Here is a 16,684-nt window from a genome sequence, read left to right on the forward strand (position 1 = left end):
TGACACTCTATATACTCCTATTCCTACTGCTGTTCATGATGGCACCTCCTGCCCATGTGATATGACTCTGTATCAACTACTACTGTTAATACTACTGCTGCTTCTGCTGCTGCTGCCCAGTCAAGACACCTATGTCAGCAGTTATTTGACACTCTATATACTCCTATTCCTACTGCTGTTCATGATGGCACCTCCTGCCCATGTGATATGACTCTGTATCAACTACTACTGTTAATACTACTACTGCTGCTTCTGCTGCCCAGTCAAGACACCTATGTCAGCAGTTATTTCACACCCTATATACTCTTATTAAGACTGCTGTTCATCATGGCACCTCTTGCCCGAGTGATTTGACACTGTATTGTCAATGTCTACTACTACTATTACAGCTCAGTCAAGACACCTGTGTCCCAATTTTTTGGTACACTATTGACTACTATGACCACTACTGATGCTGTAAAGTATTCCCCAAGTGTTTTTATGCTATGTATTACTATTACCACTACTGCTTGTAAATCATGCCTGTGTGATACTTAGTGGGAATGCTTTAATAAGCATTCCTAGTATGGATACCCGTAAATGTATTAATCTTAATTAGTGTGAATGCTTTAATAAACATTTCCAGTATTGATATCCGTAAATTTAGTAATCTTATTATTCCTTAAGTTTTTTGGTTCTGCGTAACTTCGGCATACTTTCAACTATTGAGACCATTCAACTGTAAAAATGTTCGTCTCGTTCAGCTAATGATGGGACTTCTTCAAGTTTTTTTCTACTTTTTACACTTTTATAAATTTTAAGCTTTTAGACCCTTTTTTTAAACATTGAAGTCAATGAGAACATCCTTTTCCCCTTTGAATTCACATGCCATGCCAAAAGTTTCAGCTACTTCATACTTTCACTTACAGACACTGAAAAAACTTTAAAGCGGTCACAAAATATTTAGCTATCCGGCTATGACTTTTCAAATCGTTATCGTTTACAATTTTTTGGTGAAAACGCAATTTACGTTTTGCGAATTTTTCACAAAAATGCAATAGGTTATAATGTAATCCTATGGAGGGGATTTAGAGTCTGTCAGGTGACCTTAACATTGGAGATCTTTGTAATTAAAAATATCTTTACAAAAAGGGGAAACAAATTGGTCTCACGCCCACAAGATCTACTTTTCATACACAATTTTTAGATCAAAACGTAGCTATGCTTGTCTGGTTTATGGCAATGTGACCAATTCTGCGATACGTATTTTAGTTTTAATTATTGGAGCAACAGCCAGAAATTATGTCTCATAGACTCTCATGTGAAATTATCTAAAAAATGTTGCTGCAGAACTCACAAAGACGCTCTTTTCTAAATCGCAGAAATGGCCACATTTTTAAGTTTATCTACATAAATTTCATATCGATGCGTTTACAAGGGCCGTGTATTTCAAACGGTGTAGTCGTTGTATCAATTGCATGTACGTTTGAGGATTTATTAAGCTTTGTTTGGAGGCTTAAATCATGTATTAGATCTGTGAATTAAAAGCGTTTGTAATGTTATTTCTTTCCATAAATAACTTTCCTGACCTCAGTGCAATATTCCTCCTCACTGACCTGGGGGGGAGGGGAAACCTATTGAGGGGGGAGGGGCGACCAGGAAGTCAGCATACTCTATACTTTGCAGATAGAGAAAGAAGCTGTGTGTCCTAAAGATAGTGTAGTGGTTATGGTGAATGTCTTTGGCAAGGGGCTCACCAATTAAGCTATTCAGCATTCCCACTCGCATTTTCCTCAGGAAATGCATTGTCTAGTTATATTATATTTTAATACTCCTGCTGCTGCCTCCATGCTGAGTAAAGCTTCATGAGCTTTCTGGCACAGCGGATCCACCAACAGCCTCCGCTACAAGCTACCAGACCGGACTACCAGACCGGATCTAAACAGCAAGTGTAACTATAACAATGAACCTTATGTTAAACCCTGTTTTGCGGCATTTATACTGCAACCATTGGGCTGACTGCAAGAGCTCATCTGCATTCTCTCTCTTTCTTGCTCTCCCTCTCTCTCTCTTTGTATATATATATATATATATTGTTGCTTTTGTTATGTTCATTTTTCAACAGTTTATTTTGTGTTCGTCGTGTCTGTGTCGTGTGCTTTAGTTTGTCCTAGGTTAATGTTAAATAAAATAATAGTATAAAATGTTTTTGCTTATTATGAAGTTAAATGTGTTGATGTTGATTTGTTTGATGTGAAGTTAGATGTGTTGAAAAACCTACAACTCTATCTCAAAAAGAAATGAAACATTTCCAAAAAATAAGTTTTTTTAATACAAAAATAAATTTAAATATAGCTCTCAATCCGTTTTTGAATGCGGTGCATTTCCGCAATCTGACCCGATAGCTGCTGCTCTAGCAGAGCATTTTGTTGGTTGAGGTAGCTCATCTTACGCTGGTTCTGAAGGATCTTCTGGTGCGTCTTTTCAATGAGTATATTTTGCCTCTTCAGATCTCTTGATGCTTTTAGGATATAATAAAAAAACATTTGGATTTCAAATAACGTTACCAAATAAATAAATATTTTTTTTTGCTTATTAATCAATCATTATCATGTGTATACACTTGTTATGTGTCTAACACATCCCGGGAGTGCAGAATTATTAGGCAAATGAGTATTTGGACCACATCATCCTCTTTATGCATGTTGTCTTACTCCAAGCTGTATAGGCTCGAAAGCCTACTACAGATTAGGCATATTAGGTAATGTACATCTCTGTAATGAGAAGGTGTGTGGTCTAATGACATCAACACTCTATATCAGGTGTGCATAATTATTAGTCAATTTCCTTTTCTTTGGCAAAATTGGCCAAAAGAAGGATTTGACAGACTCTGAAAAGTCCAAAATAGAGAGATATCTAGCAGAGGGATGCAGCACTCTTAAAGTTGCAAAGCTTCTGAAGCGTGATCATCAAACAAAAGAAGCGTGTGGAAAAACAAAGGTGCAAAATAACTGCCCATGAACTGAGAAAAGTTAAGCGTGCAGCTGCCAAGATGCCACTTGCCACAAGATTGGCCATATTTCAGAGCTGCAACATCACTGGGGTGCCCAAAAGCACAAGGTGTGCAATACCCAGAGACATGGCCAAGGTAAGAAAGGCTGAAAGACGATGACCACTGAACAAGACACACAAGCTGCAACGTCAAGACTGTGCCAATAAATATCTCAAGAAAGATTTTTCTAAGGTTTTATGGACTGCTGAAATGAGAGTGAGTCTTGATGGGCCAGATGGAAGAGCCCGTGGCTGGATTGGTAAAGGGCAGGGAGCTCCAGTCCGACTCAGACGCCAGCAAGGTGGTGGTGGAGTACTGGTTTGGGCTGGTATCATCAAAGATGAGCTTGTGGGGCCTTTTCGGATTGAGGATGGAGTCAAGCTCAACTCCCAGTCCTACTGCCAGATTATGGAAGAGACCTTCTTCAAGCAGTGGTACAGGAAAAAGTCACCATCCTTCAAGAAAAACATGATTTTCATGCAGGACAATGCTCCATCACACGTGTCAAAGTACTCCACAGCGTGGCTGGCAAGAAAGGGTATTAAATAAAAAAAAGTAATGACATGGCCTCCTTGTTCACCTGATCTGAACCCCATTGAGAACCTGTGGTCCATCATCAAATGTGGGATTTACAAGGAGGGAAAACAGTACACCTCTCTGAACAGTGTCTGGGAGGCTGTGGTTGCTGCTGCACGCAATGTTGATGGTGAACAGATCAAAACACTGACAGAATCCATGGATGTCAGGCTTTTGAGTGTCCTTGCAAAGAAAGGTGGCTATATTGGTCACTGATTTGTTTTTGTTTTGTTTTTAAATGTCAGAAATGTGTATTTGTGAATGTTGAGATGTTATATTGGTTTCACTGTTAAAAATAAATCATTGAAATGGCTATCTATTTATTTTTTGGTTAAGTTGCCTAATAATTCTGCACAGTAATAGTAGTCACCTGCACACACAGATATCCCCCGAAAATAACTAACACTAAAAACAAACTAAAAACTACTTCCAAAAAAATTCAGCTTTGATATTAATGAGTTTTTGGGGTTCATTGAGAACATGGTTGTTGTTCAATAATAAAATGAATCCTCAAAAAATACAACTTGCCTAATAATTATGCACTACCTGTATACTTCTAGCATCAATACCATATTATGGTTATACAATCTGACAGGTGCGCTTTATATGTTGTCCATTTTTATATCTACATTTTGTTGTTGAAATGTTATTAATCATTGTGCACATATTTACCTTCCTGAATGAGGCTCACAGGACCGCTCTCTTCCTCCTGCTCTTCTGCTTGAGAAGTTGGGGTGGTGGGGGGGGGAAGCTCCTCAGCTTGCTCCTCAACAGGAGCTGGGGTTGGGGAGTGGGAGGGCCCTGGCTGCTCCTCCTCATCCATGTCCTCCTCTGCCGCATCCTCCTCTGCCGCATCCTCCTCCTCCTCCTCATCGGCCTGGCGCCTTCTGCGCTTGGCGCGGACAACTGGCATTGGAGCTCCTATAATAACACAATGTTCATATATTATAAAAATGTTTTCTAATGACGTATGCAAATTCTGTGTACTGTGCTGTATTGTATATGAATACAAATTGATTTATATAGACAGTTAACCAATGGGACAATGTTATATTAAAGGGTCTTGTGGGCACTACAGGGGACTGAGCGTGAGCTGGGATGCAACCATGTTAAAATGAGCTGTTTTTGTCTCCTTTGTTTTGTTCAGACCATCTCATGTTAAAAAAAGGGCCTGATGGAGCACACGGGATTACTATAACAACCCCACTCCTAACACAGGAATTTAGTGGTAATCTATATATATAAAACTCAACGTGTGTGTGTGCATAAATGTATGTATGTATGTATGTATGTATGTATGTATGTATGTTCCAGCATCACGTACAAACGGCTAAAGATATTTATATGAAACTTGGCACACAGGTTACTTATATGTCAGCCACAAACATAGGATAGGTGGTTTAAACCTTACCCACCCCCACTTGCCATGGTCGGGGTTTTTCTTTAAAGTCCCATGCAAAGCAATGGGAAAATTATGTTCCCACATAACTTCTGTGTTCCTGTCTGCTGCCCCATGTCTTTTTTCAACAGTACTATGAATACCTTGGCCGGTGGTGATATATGTTAGCACAACATGGCATCTTGGTTAACAACATCTGACCTTACATGAATTACATATGACCTTACATAACTGTCACCAAAGGAGCTGCGGTGGCTCCACGCGATTGCCACTGCACTGACAACTGATTCACCTCTGCAGCTAGGGGTTCGGATCCCGCTCTCGGCTACCTGTGAATTGAGTTTGGTGGTCTCAGCCCCGCCACTGGTGGGTGTGCTATGCGAGGTTGGGTTGGGAGGACCCCCTCACACCCGCCATTGCCAACCGGGGCATGGAGAAAGGTGGCAGATTGCCTCTGGGGGAGGCCTCCCAACTCCTGCAGGCCGGCTCCTCTCTCTTTCGAGTTCACGCACAAAATACACTTTTTTAAAAAAAAACATAACTGTCAACAATAACTTACCTGGATGATATTTAGCCCGAAGACGTCTGACATTACCCATTTGGCGCCTCTTGAGGTCAGACCACTTCTTAACAATGGCCTTGTGGTCATGTTGGCCGCCAAAGTCAGCGATTAGGGCGCTGACCACAGCCCTTTTCTGTGGCTGCCGCCGCAGGTCATCGTATCCTGTTTCCAGGAACTTCTGCAAGATGAAGAACAAATTATATTGTAATACTTCTGTTGACAGCCTTATGGATATATGACGTAAATGTATGCTATTCAACAATTGGAAGCATTCTCGCCTTATTAATCAATGACAGGGGTAACATGAAAGATTTTATATCCTGCCATTTCGGTCGCCACCTTTTTTGCATAAATATAGCAGCCATTATCATTTGCATAATTATGAATATATTATTAACAACACAGGATACACGTATAGGGGAGATATGCGTTGCTAACTCTTTTCCCTGTCAGGAGCCTAACGCCCCGGGGGGTCAGAGACGGGACCTTTTTCGGAGGACCACTGACGTATGTACCAGTCGCAGTTTTTTGTGATGTCACTCTTTAGGTGTGTGCACATTTTTCCTTGCACCGGGTGGAGTTTTTGGGTTGTGTTTTGCACGCCACAGGCTTTTCAACAGGAAAAAAACAGCTGGAGGCAGAATGGTTGCAAAACACTACGTGTTTGTTACTTAACTCTGGGTTTCAAGACCAGTCCACCTCCAGCTGTTGCAAAACTACTACTCCCATCAGCCACGGTCTGTCAGTGCATGCTAAGAATTTTACTTTTGCTGCATTTAGGGTGCCACAGTTTAGAGACCCGTGCATAAAGGCCTGAAAAATGGGGGCCTGCAGAACTTACAATACTAGAAGTGCCAGCATTCCCAGGCATGCTGGAAGTTGTAGTTCTGCAACATCTAAAGGGCAATATGTATTCGAACGTCCTTGGGCCTTGAGGACACTGAAGTCAGGACGTTCGCATACGTCCTATGTCCAAAAAAATTTTAAATTCATTATGCTAAATAACAAGGAAAAGTGCCTAAATACACATTTGCCAACCAGGGTGTCTGCAGCTGTCCAGGCATGCTGGGACTTGTAGTTTTGTAAAAGCAGGAGACACATTTTTTGTGAAATACTAATATATGATCATATATACTAACTTTTAAACTAGACTTAAATGCTGGGCTGGGCTGGGACTTGTAGTTTTGTAAAAGCAGGAGACACATTTTTGGTTAAATACTAATATCTGATCATATATACTAACTTTTAAACTAGACTTAAATGCAGTTGAAGATGATGAAATAACAGTGGTCAAAATACTTACACAAATCAGCAACTTTTCCTCAGATACAGTGAAATTGCTTCCAACCATGTTGCTGTGTGATTGCGCTGCGATCATAAGTTGGAAACTGGCAAGGCTCCAGGAAATGGTCGCGTGTTGTTCGCGTGTTGATTGCGCTGCTTGGACCGAGATGGGTCCATATGGCTTCGGCTGTATGGACCACAGTAACTCTTTTCCCTGTCAGGAGCCTAGGAGCCTAACGCCCCGGGGGGTCAGAGACGGGACCTTTTCGGAGGACCACTGACGTATGCAACCGTCGCAGTTTTTTGTGATGTCACTCTTTAGGTGTGTGCAAATTTTTCCTTGCACCGGGTGGAGTTTTTGGGTTGTGTTTTGCACGCCACAGGCTTTTCAACAGAAAATAACCAGCTGGAGGCAGAATGGTTGCAAAACACTACGGGTTTGTTACCTAACTCTGGGTTTCAAGACCAGTCCACCTCCAGCTGTTGCAAAACTACTACTCCCATCAGCCACGGTCTTTCAGTGCATGCTAAGAATTTTACTTTTGCTGCATCTAGGGTGCCACAGTTTAGAGACCCGTGCATAAAGGCCTGAAAAATGTGGGCCTGCAGAACTTACAATACTAGAAGTGCCAGCATTCCCAGGCATGCTGGAAGTTGTAGTTCTGCAACATCTAAAGGGCAATATGTATTCGAACGTCCTTGGGCCTTGAGGACACTGAAGTCAGGACGTTCGCATACGTCCTATGTCCAAAAAAATTTTAAATTCATTATGCTAAATAACAAGGAAAAGTGCCTAAATACACATTTGCCAACCAGGGTGTCTGCAGCTGTCCAGGCATGCTGGGACTTGTAGTTTTGTAAAAGCAGGAGACACATTTTTGGTTAAATACTAATATCTGATCATATATACTAACTTTTAAACTAGACTTAAATGCAGTTGAAGATGATGAAATAACAGTGGTCAAAATACTTACACAAATCAGCAACTTTTCCTCAGACTTTGAGAAATTGCTTCCCACCATGTTGCTGTAATATTGGGAAACTGGCAAGGCTCCAGGAAATGGTCGCGTGTTGTTCGCGCAATTGCGCATGCGCGATCGAAAAATCGCAATCGCAATATGTATTTTGGTTAAAATATCATACATATTCGATTTCAGAGTGCTGCTACAGCAGTTTTCGAAATATCTGCAATAAATTTCGCATTCGCATGTTGCGATATTTCGATAAAATATCAGGAATATTCTGAGCCAATCAGAGCGCTCCTCCAGCATATCTCGAAATTGCGCAATAAATATCGCATTCGCATGTTGCGATATTTCGATAAAATATCACGAATATTCTGAGCCAATCAGAGCGCTCCTCCAGCATATCTCGAAATTGCGCAATAAATATCGCATTCGCATGTTGCGATATTTCGATAAAATATCACGAATATTCTGAGACAATCAGAGCGCTCCTCCAGCATATCTCGAAATTGCGCAATAAATATCGCATTCGCATGTTGCGATATTTCGATAAAATATCACGAATATTCTAAGCCAATCAGAGCGCTCCTACCGCAGTTATTAAAAAATCGCAATTATTTTCGCATTCGCAATAGCGAAAAATCGCATTCAATTAATTTCGATAAAATATCACGAATATTCGAATTTAGCGAATATATCTCGAATATTCGAATATATATTCGAGATATATCGCGAAATCGAATATGGCATATTCTGCTCAACACTAGTCTCCTTCAGTTTGTCTCTTCCACCATGTTCCTCCATTATATCTCCTCCACCGTGTTTCCTCTATCATTTCATCTCTACAATGTTCCCTCCATAATGTCTCCTCCACCTTGTCTCCTTCACCTTGTCTCCTTCATCGTGCCCCCTACACCGCTTCTCCTCCACCATGTTCCTTCCACTGTGTCTCCCCCACCATGTTCAATGTGTCTCCTCCATCATGCCTCCTGCATCATGTCCCCTCCACTGTGTCCCTTCCACTGCATATCCTTTACCTCCATGTCTCCTCCACTGTGTCTCCTTCATCATGTCTCCTTCCACCATGTTCCAGAAATGTCTCTCTGCCTTTGTCTCCTCCACCGTGTCTCATCCACCATGTTCCTTTATCATTTCTCCATCACCACGTCACCTCCACCTTGTTTTCTCCACCGTGTCTCCCTGACAGTGTCCCCCCCTTTTGTCTCCTCCACTGTCACTTACCGGACAGGGATGTCTCAGGTGAGATTTTCTCAGTCTTAAAGGAACAGCCCTTCTATTATAAGACGTAATAAACACGTTGAGTGGCAGGGATCGGAGCTCGGGGTCTCCCCCCCCACTCTTAAGGGGCATTGGGAAGTTGTCCAAGCTGACAGCCAATCAAGGGCAGTGAAGGTATTCCCTGTCCCACAGCACTCCTCTTGCATACATGCAGCTGCGGGGCGGAGAATGATTTGTCAAAGGACTTGTCCTTATTATTATTTACTATTTCCATATTTTTTGTGAATACGTAACCAGAGATACTATGTACCCTTTACTCATTCATATAGAGGGGGACAGTTTTTGGGACCAGATTTAAATAAGTCCCCCTCCTGCAGACCACTGGTGTAAGTGTTGTGAGCAAAAGGCCTTTGTCCTTTGTATAAATGTAATGGATTGGGGTGGACGGGGTATTGGGGAGATCATATTCCATTATAGTGCCATGTTACAGATCTCCCCATCTCTTTATCTCTCAGTTCCGGTATCAGATCCGGTCCTGGATGTGAGGTGTCTCCAGAATAACAGCACTGAGATCTCCTGTGAGGTGAAAAATGGTACTGACCCCTCCGTCTTCCTGACTGTGAGTGGACAATTGATGGTTTATAATGTCACCAGCTCAGAGCGGACAGTCCGTGTCACTGTGCCTACTGTGTCACCGCCCGATTCCTGGAATATCAGATGTTCTGCAAAAAATAGCATCAGTGAGAGATCCACCAATCAGACACATGATGCTTGTCCAGGTGAGTGATGTGTGTCGTGTTCCTGATGAGTCCTGTCTATTAACTCTGTATATACCAGAGCAGTGTTCATCCTGTATACTGTATACCCCATTATAGAGCAAACATCAGTCACATCCCCCAGGCTGGTCAGGAATAACTGGGATCCTGTGATGTCATTGACCAAATACGGTCATAAAAATATATGGTATATGACATCGCCCACAAGACCGTGTCCTTTTGTATATGTCAGTTGTCATCCAAAAGCCAAAAAGCTGTCAGGGGAGGGATTTTACTGCTTAAGTTCAACTTCATTCTGTAAAGGGACACATGCCTGTCAATCCCCCTCCCTCCCCCCTTTTCCTAAAGTGACTCTTTCCTACAATCTAACATCTTAAAATGACCCTCCTCATCAACTTCACCTTTTAAGGAGAACTGTGACAACTATTTTTCCTCTTAAAGAGAATCATTCTATTCACCATATCTAAAAGGGACGATGCCTTTCCACTGCACACCAACATAAGGGCCCCAACTAAGGCTTTATATACTATTGGCAGTGTTGGTTGGGGTGATGTGATGGCTGGTGACTCTCTCACATGGTCATGTCCTCACCCGGCCCGCTGTCATTGTGTGATGATAATCTGACCTTCTTCTATTCTCCATCTTTACTGGTTGGATTATTAAAGTGCCGGCTACGTCCTTATCAAGACAACCAGAATCCCTGTCCTGTTACCAGTGTGACTGTCCTGTTATGCTGACACTGCTGGACTGAAGATCTGACTGGGTTTGATATATAATATTACTCTTCTGTACAACTCTCTCATTGTTTTCCTATATTTTCTCTCTATTTAGAAGACAGTCGGTCTGGAATGTGGTCAGGTTGGGGTCACCTCTTGTCCCATGGTGTGATGTGTGTCCTCAACACTGCGCTCCTCATCTATATAGTAACTGGCCTGAGGAAGATGAAGAATGAGAAGAATCAGAGTAAGAGGAAGACAAGGAGAAGGGATCAGACCGAGATGGAAATGGAACCAACTTACTACAATTAAAGTGAAACATTTCCCCAGATTGTCAGCCTGGAAATTGTATGAGAACAATAACATGGAGTAGGTAAAGAAACTCAAACTCTGGTGACACTTACAGGGCCACCAACTTCTCGAATTTCAGCTGATTCAGCAAGAATCTGTTTAAATTTGAGTCATCTAGGGCCAGCTTAATACTCTGGCCCAAAGTTGACCAGCGACTTGAAGGATTGGTGACCATTGGTGGCTGTATTGGAATGTTTTTTATTTTATTTGTGGTTAGTAGCCATGTTATTCAATGGTTGTGTCTGCTTTTTACTTTTTGTATGCAATACATTGTTTTTTAAATACAGCTTTTGTTTCTTTTTATCTGACAACCACCTTAGAAGCTACAGTCTAGCTAAGACTAGTGATAGAGTGTAAAAGAGCCACTCTACTCTTCTGCTACTTCAAGTTCCACCATTTCCACCCTTCTCTATACAAGATTACCTATCATCATGTGTAAATAGAAAATTCCGCGCCTTACTCAAAAAGTAATTATTAGTGAACAATATTATAAGCTGCTCCTCAAAAACAATAAGAAATTGTACATAAATGAAAGTGAAAAATAGAGGGCGCTAGGCCCATACAAATGATGTGTATAGTGCCGTGAACCAATCAACTAAGATTGGCAATTGATTAACAATCCCTAGTGGGTGGATATATAACAAATAAAATCAAAATAAAGTCCCATATATTGCAGACAGCGCTGCACATTAAGAAAAAACACAGCGTGAAATTCCAATGTGATCAATACAAATACATAAAAAAAAAAGTCCCAAACAATAAAGAAAATTTTGCAATCCACTTCGTTCGTTGTGATTTTCTTATAAGGAGAGAAAGTGCCACCACCGCTCTTAATAACTTCAATTCCACCCAAGGTGCTTGATATTTAAATTGCTCTTACCAGAGCTAGTTGACCATTTTAATGAAAAGATGGTCACACCAGCTTGTGCAGGATTGTGCCTGCGCACATGAGGATATGGACAACCGATAGACAGATCCAAGAGCTCCACATGGGATATTTATGCAAGGGAAGAAAGCCAGGAAGACCAATAGTGTGATAACGTTTATTTAAAAATATTTAAAACACATAAAAACTGCCAAATGGCCTCTTACTCAGGGGGGCGCCCCCTGATGACGTTAGCATAACGAAACGTACGTCGGAGGCAGTCCTGGTCACGTGACGTCCCCCCTGCGCTGTGGAGTGTCGGAAAGGATCCATTGGCGGTGAGATAGCGGCGGCTTCCACCCCCCTTCGAATCCCAAATTTGAAACCGCAGATTGGCGGTAACAAGTCCGTAGCCTCAGTGCCGGGTGGGCACCCCCCAAAGTAAGAGGCCATTTGGCTGTTTTTATGTGTTTTAAATATTTTTAAATAAACGTTATCACGCTATTGGTCTTCCTGGCTTTCTTCCCTTGCATAAATATCCCATGTGGAGCTCTTGGATCTGTCTATCGGTTGTCTATATCCTCATGTGCGCAGGCACAATCCTGCACAAGCTGGTGTGACCATCTTTTCATTAAAATGGTCAACTAGCTCTGGTAAGAGCAATTTAAATATCAAGCACCTTGGGTGGAATTGAAGTTATTAAGAGCGGTGGTGGCACTTTCTCTCCTTATAAGAAAATCAAAACGAACAAAGTGGATTGCAAAATTTTCTTTATTGTTTGGGACTTTTTTTTTTTTTTATGTATTTGTATTGATCACATTGGAATTTCACGCTGTGTTTTTTCTTAATGTGCAGCGCTGTCTGCAATATATGGGACTTTATTTTGATTTTATTTGTTATATATCCACCCACTAGGGATTGTTAATCAATTGCCAATCTTAGTTGATTGGTTCACGGCACTATACACATCATTTGTATGGGCCTAGCGCCCTCTATTTTTCACTTTCATTACCTATCATCAGCCTTAAACAATTCAGAGGAAAGTATTTCAAAGGGTGTCAGAGGTTCACCTTACAGTTTTTTTGGGGGGGCTCAGCATTGGTACAGCAGAGTAAGGGCAAGCATAGGCTACAACCATGCTCTAAATCAGCCAACCATGTCCTGCCATCTCCAGCTTCAGCTTTGAGCAGGCAGGTTTCTCTGTCCCAGCTACTGGAACAAAAGAAAAAGTACCATTCCAGCCACCTTCATGCCCACTATCTCAATAACAGCTGCCTTTACAGCTTCTGACATTTCCACTGGTGAATATAGGTCTCTTATATCAATTTATGGCTTTTGATGTACCGCAGGGGTAGGTTCCCAACCCATAAGGCAATCGCTATCCTCCACCATCATGTGGAAGATAATTTTTTCTTGTCGCTGGATGATGTGGTCAGCTGCAGGGGGTCCACATAACCACAGACAAGAACGTTGCCATTTGCCCATATTTGGCCAGAGATGTCACGCAATCCCTTATGCCTTTGTTTACATGGCTGGGGATTCCAGGGTAGGATCATTGGTTGCTAAGGACATGGCAGGTGCCAATACCTACCACTTCTCTAGCCACAACTGACAGGGAGCTTTCATATATATTAGTGGTAGAAATACAGCTACTATATAGAATGTTTGTTTCCTACCAAATTGGCAAAAAGATGAACATCCCAACAGCCAAAGTTTGGTTCAAACTTGTGTTTAGACCAAACCCTAAGCTCATCCTCACACTGCATGACTTTTTGTGTTGAGTTATGGTGTTCTTGCACAAAGAATACTCCAAACCTAATTTTCTGTTGATATTTGCCAGTGTTAAAAAATCGGTCTATTTGTTTTGCTGGGCACATACTGCATGGAACATTCATGTTTGCATTGCTTATTACAGTACATTGCCATTAAAATTGAATGTGTTGCTTCCACCTGCTGCTTCTGAGTTGGCCTTTTTTGTTTATTGCTTTGATACAATTAACACCATGATGTTTATATTCATCTGTTGTGCCTGCTTGAGTGCACTGGAATCCTGATTTTTTTTTTGGGGGGGGGGGATACAGATGTAGTGTGGACTAACCAAATTTCTTAAATAGAAATTTCCCAATTTCAATTAAGTTATGGACTATGAAAAATCTGTCTTAATATTGCTTTGTACACCATTTGTCACAAAAAAATTGAGTCTGCCTGCTCTCTCCCTCTTGAATTGCCTCCTTTAAAAAGGAATTTGAGTTTGTGTGTCTTCATAAAATAATGGCTTAAATATAAAATAATTTCTCTCTGCTTCTACAGTTAAATCCTGTTTGAAAGGATGAGATTTTGTCAATCAAACTTTGTTATCTTTTATATTATCTCTCAGCAAAATTGCAATGTAATAAAATTTTTCTGGCTGATACATACCCAACCTCTGCGTTTAAACTGCATCTTATTAAAAAAGATGAGCTTCTGTGCAGCAAAGTAGTATCATTTTAATATAGTGTCTCCGATAAATATCAGTCTCAATGATTATTTCTGGTTGAGATATGACTTCTCTTTACTTCTGACATTGTCTTCTATTAAAAATCATTAAACTCTTAAATCTATTCAATTTTATATAGAGTTCCAGCACAAATACATATTTTAAGCTAGTCAATATGTACACCTAAATTAAAACCTTGATGCTTTCATTCTACAACTGTCCACTTTTTGTCTAAATGGCAAGAAAAACAAGAGCTGGAACAAGTTCTTTACCTTTTTCAAACCATCAATGGCCCAGTTTGTTAAACCTTGAAGGAAATTATCTCAAAATCCATGCTCTCTGGACTCTACCCTTCACAAACTTGACAGGACGTTTCCTCAAACAATCTTAAAGGGGTTGTAAAGGTAAAAAAATAAATTCCCTCAATAGCTTCCTTTACCTTAGTGCAGTCCTCCTTCACTTACCTCATCCTTCCAATTTGCTTTTAAATGTCCTTATTTCTTCTGAGAAATCCTCACTTCCTGTTCTTCTGTCTGTAACTACACCGTAATGCAAGGCCACAGGACGCCCACTAACACACAGCTCCTTTCACTATCTGCAAAGTAGAGAGTGTCCTGACACTCCTGCTCGCGCCCTCCCCCCTCAAGAGGCTTTCTCCACACCAGGGAGAAAGCCTTGCATTACGGTGTGGAGTTACAGACAGAAGAACAGGAAGTGAGGATTTCTCAGAAGAAATAAGGACATTTAAAAGCAAAATGGAAGGATGAGGTAAGTGAAGGAGGACTGCACTAAGGTAAAGGAAGCTATTTAGGGAATTTATTTTTACCTTTACAACCCCTTCAGGGTACTTGCTATCAGTCTCAGGCCCCATACACACGGGAGGATTTATCCGCGGATACGGTCCAGCGGACCGTTTCCACGGATAAATCCTCTCGAGGATTTCCGCGGATTTCTATGCGATGGAGTGTACACACCATCGCATTGAAATCCGCGCCGAAATCCTCTGGCGATGACGTGTCGCGCCGTCGCCGCGATTATGACGCGGCGACGTGCGCGACGCTGTCATATAAGGAATTCCACGCATGCGTCGAATCATTACGACGCATGCGGGGGATCCCTTCAGACGGATGGATCCGGTAAGTCTGTACAGACCAGCGGATCCATCCGTTGGGATGGATTCCAGCAGATGGATTTGCTTGGCATGTCAGCAAATATTCGATCTGCTGGAATCCATCCCAGGGGAGAAATATCCGCGGAAACAGATCCGCTGGCGTGTACACACCATAGGATCTATCCGCTGAAACCCATCTGCTGGGATTTTTCAGCGGATGGATTCTATGGTGTGTACGGGGCCTCAGTTTTGGATTTTCTTTATTTAAAAATGTTCAATGCCACCGGCATTCAATTTTATTAGATGACGTGATATTGTTGCGGTTTACGTTTCCCTTCCCTTTTCCTTACCGAGAAATTAATAAATCCTCTCACGTGTCTCTAAATCCTCCCTTCTCTAAGGCCATGTACACACAGGCAAGAATCTCGTCAGGAAAATAAACGTTGTTTTCCCTGACGAGATTCTTGGCAAGGTGGTTCTCTTGAAAGGCAAGAACGCGGTGACGTCATCGCGTATAGCGACCATGCGCTCGTCACATTCAATGCCGTCGCCACCATCTTGCTTCACCCTACCTATGCCATGGAAGCTACTGCGCATGCGTCAAAGTTATTTCGAGCATGCGCTGGTTTCCACGGTGACAGGTAAGTATACACACTCTCGGGTTTCTCGTCGGGAAACAGGCCGACAAGAATCTCAACGAGAAAAAAAAGAGCAGGTTCTCTTTTTTTCTCGGCGAGATTCTGACCAGATTTCCTGCCGAGAAACCTGAAAGCCTCGTACACGCGAGCGGTAATCTCGGCAAGAAGCAATTTTCTTGCTGATTTTTGCCGAGAAAACCGGTCGTGTGTACAAGGTCTAAGACTCAAAATTGTGTTTAACTACTTGCCGACCAGCCGCCGTCATTTTACGGCGGCAGGTCAGCTCCCCTGCGCGAGAGCCCGTAGCTATACGTCGGCTCTCGTGCGCGCCCCCCACTCGCCCCCGACTCCCGTGCGCGTGCCCGGCGGGGCATGATCGGCGCCGGACACACGCGATCGCTAGTTACAGAGCGGGGACCGGGAGCTGTGTGTGTAAACACACAGCTTCCGGTCCTGTCAGGGAGAGAAATGCTGATCTTCTGTTCATACAATGTATGAACAGCGATCTGTCATTTCCCCTAGTGAGGCCACCCCCCCTACAGTTAGAACACACCCAGGGAACATACTTAACCCCTTCCCCGCCCCCTAGTGTTAACCCCTTCACTGCCAGTGGCATTTTTATAGTAATCCAATGCATTTTTATAGCACTGATCGCTATAAAAATGCCAATGGTTCCAAAAATGTGTCAAAAGTGT

At 42.1% G+C, this 16,684-nt stretch overlaps 1 protein-coding gene across 1 annotated transcript; it reads left to right on the forward strand.

Annotated features, from left to right (window-relative positions):
• Positions 1–9,537: 9,537 nt before the first annotated feature.
• CD2 (CD2 molecule) lies at positions 9,538–11,452 on the forward strand. Its single transcript, XM_040334142.1, has 2 exons — positions 9,538–9,835; positions 10,664–11,452. Exons 1-2 carry the CDS (start codon positions 9,538–9,540, stop codon positions 10,858–10,860), a joined length of 495 nt encoding a protein of 164 aa, XP_040190076.1. The 3' UTR covers positions 10,861–11,452.
• The last annotated feature ends 5,232 nt before the right edge of the window (positions 11,453–16,684 follow it).

The sequence above is a fragment of the Rana temporaria genome (assembly GCF_905171775.1).
Source record: "Rana temporaria chromosome 2 unlocalized genomic scaffold, aRanTem1.1 chr2j, whole genome shotgun sequence".
NCBI classification, from domain to species: domain Eukaryota; kingdom Metazoa; phylum Chordata; class Amphibia; order Anura; family Ranidae; genus Rana; species Rana temporaria.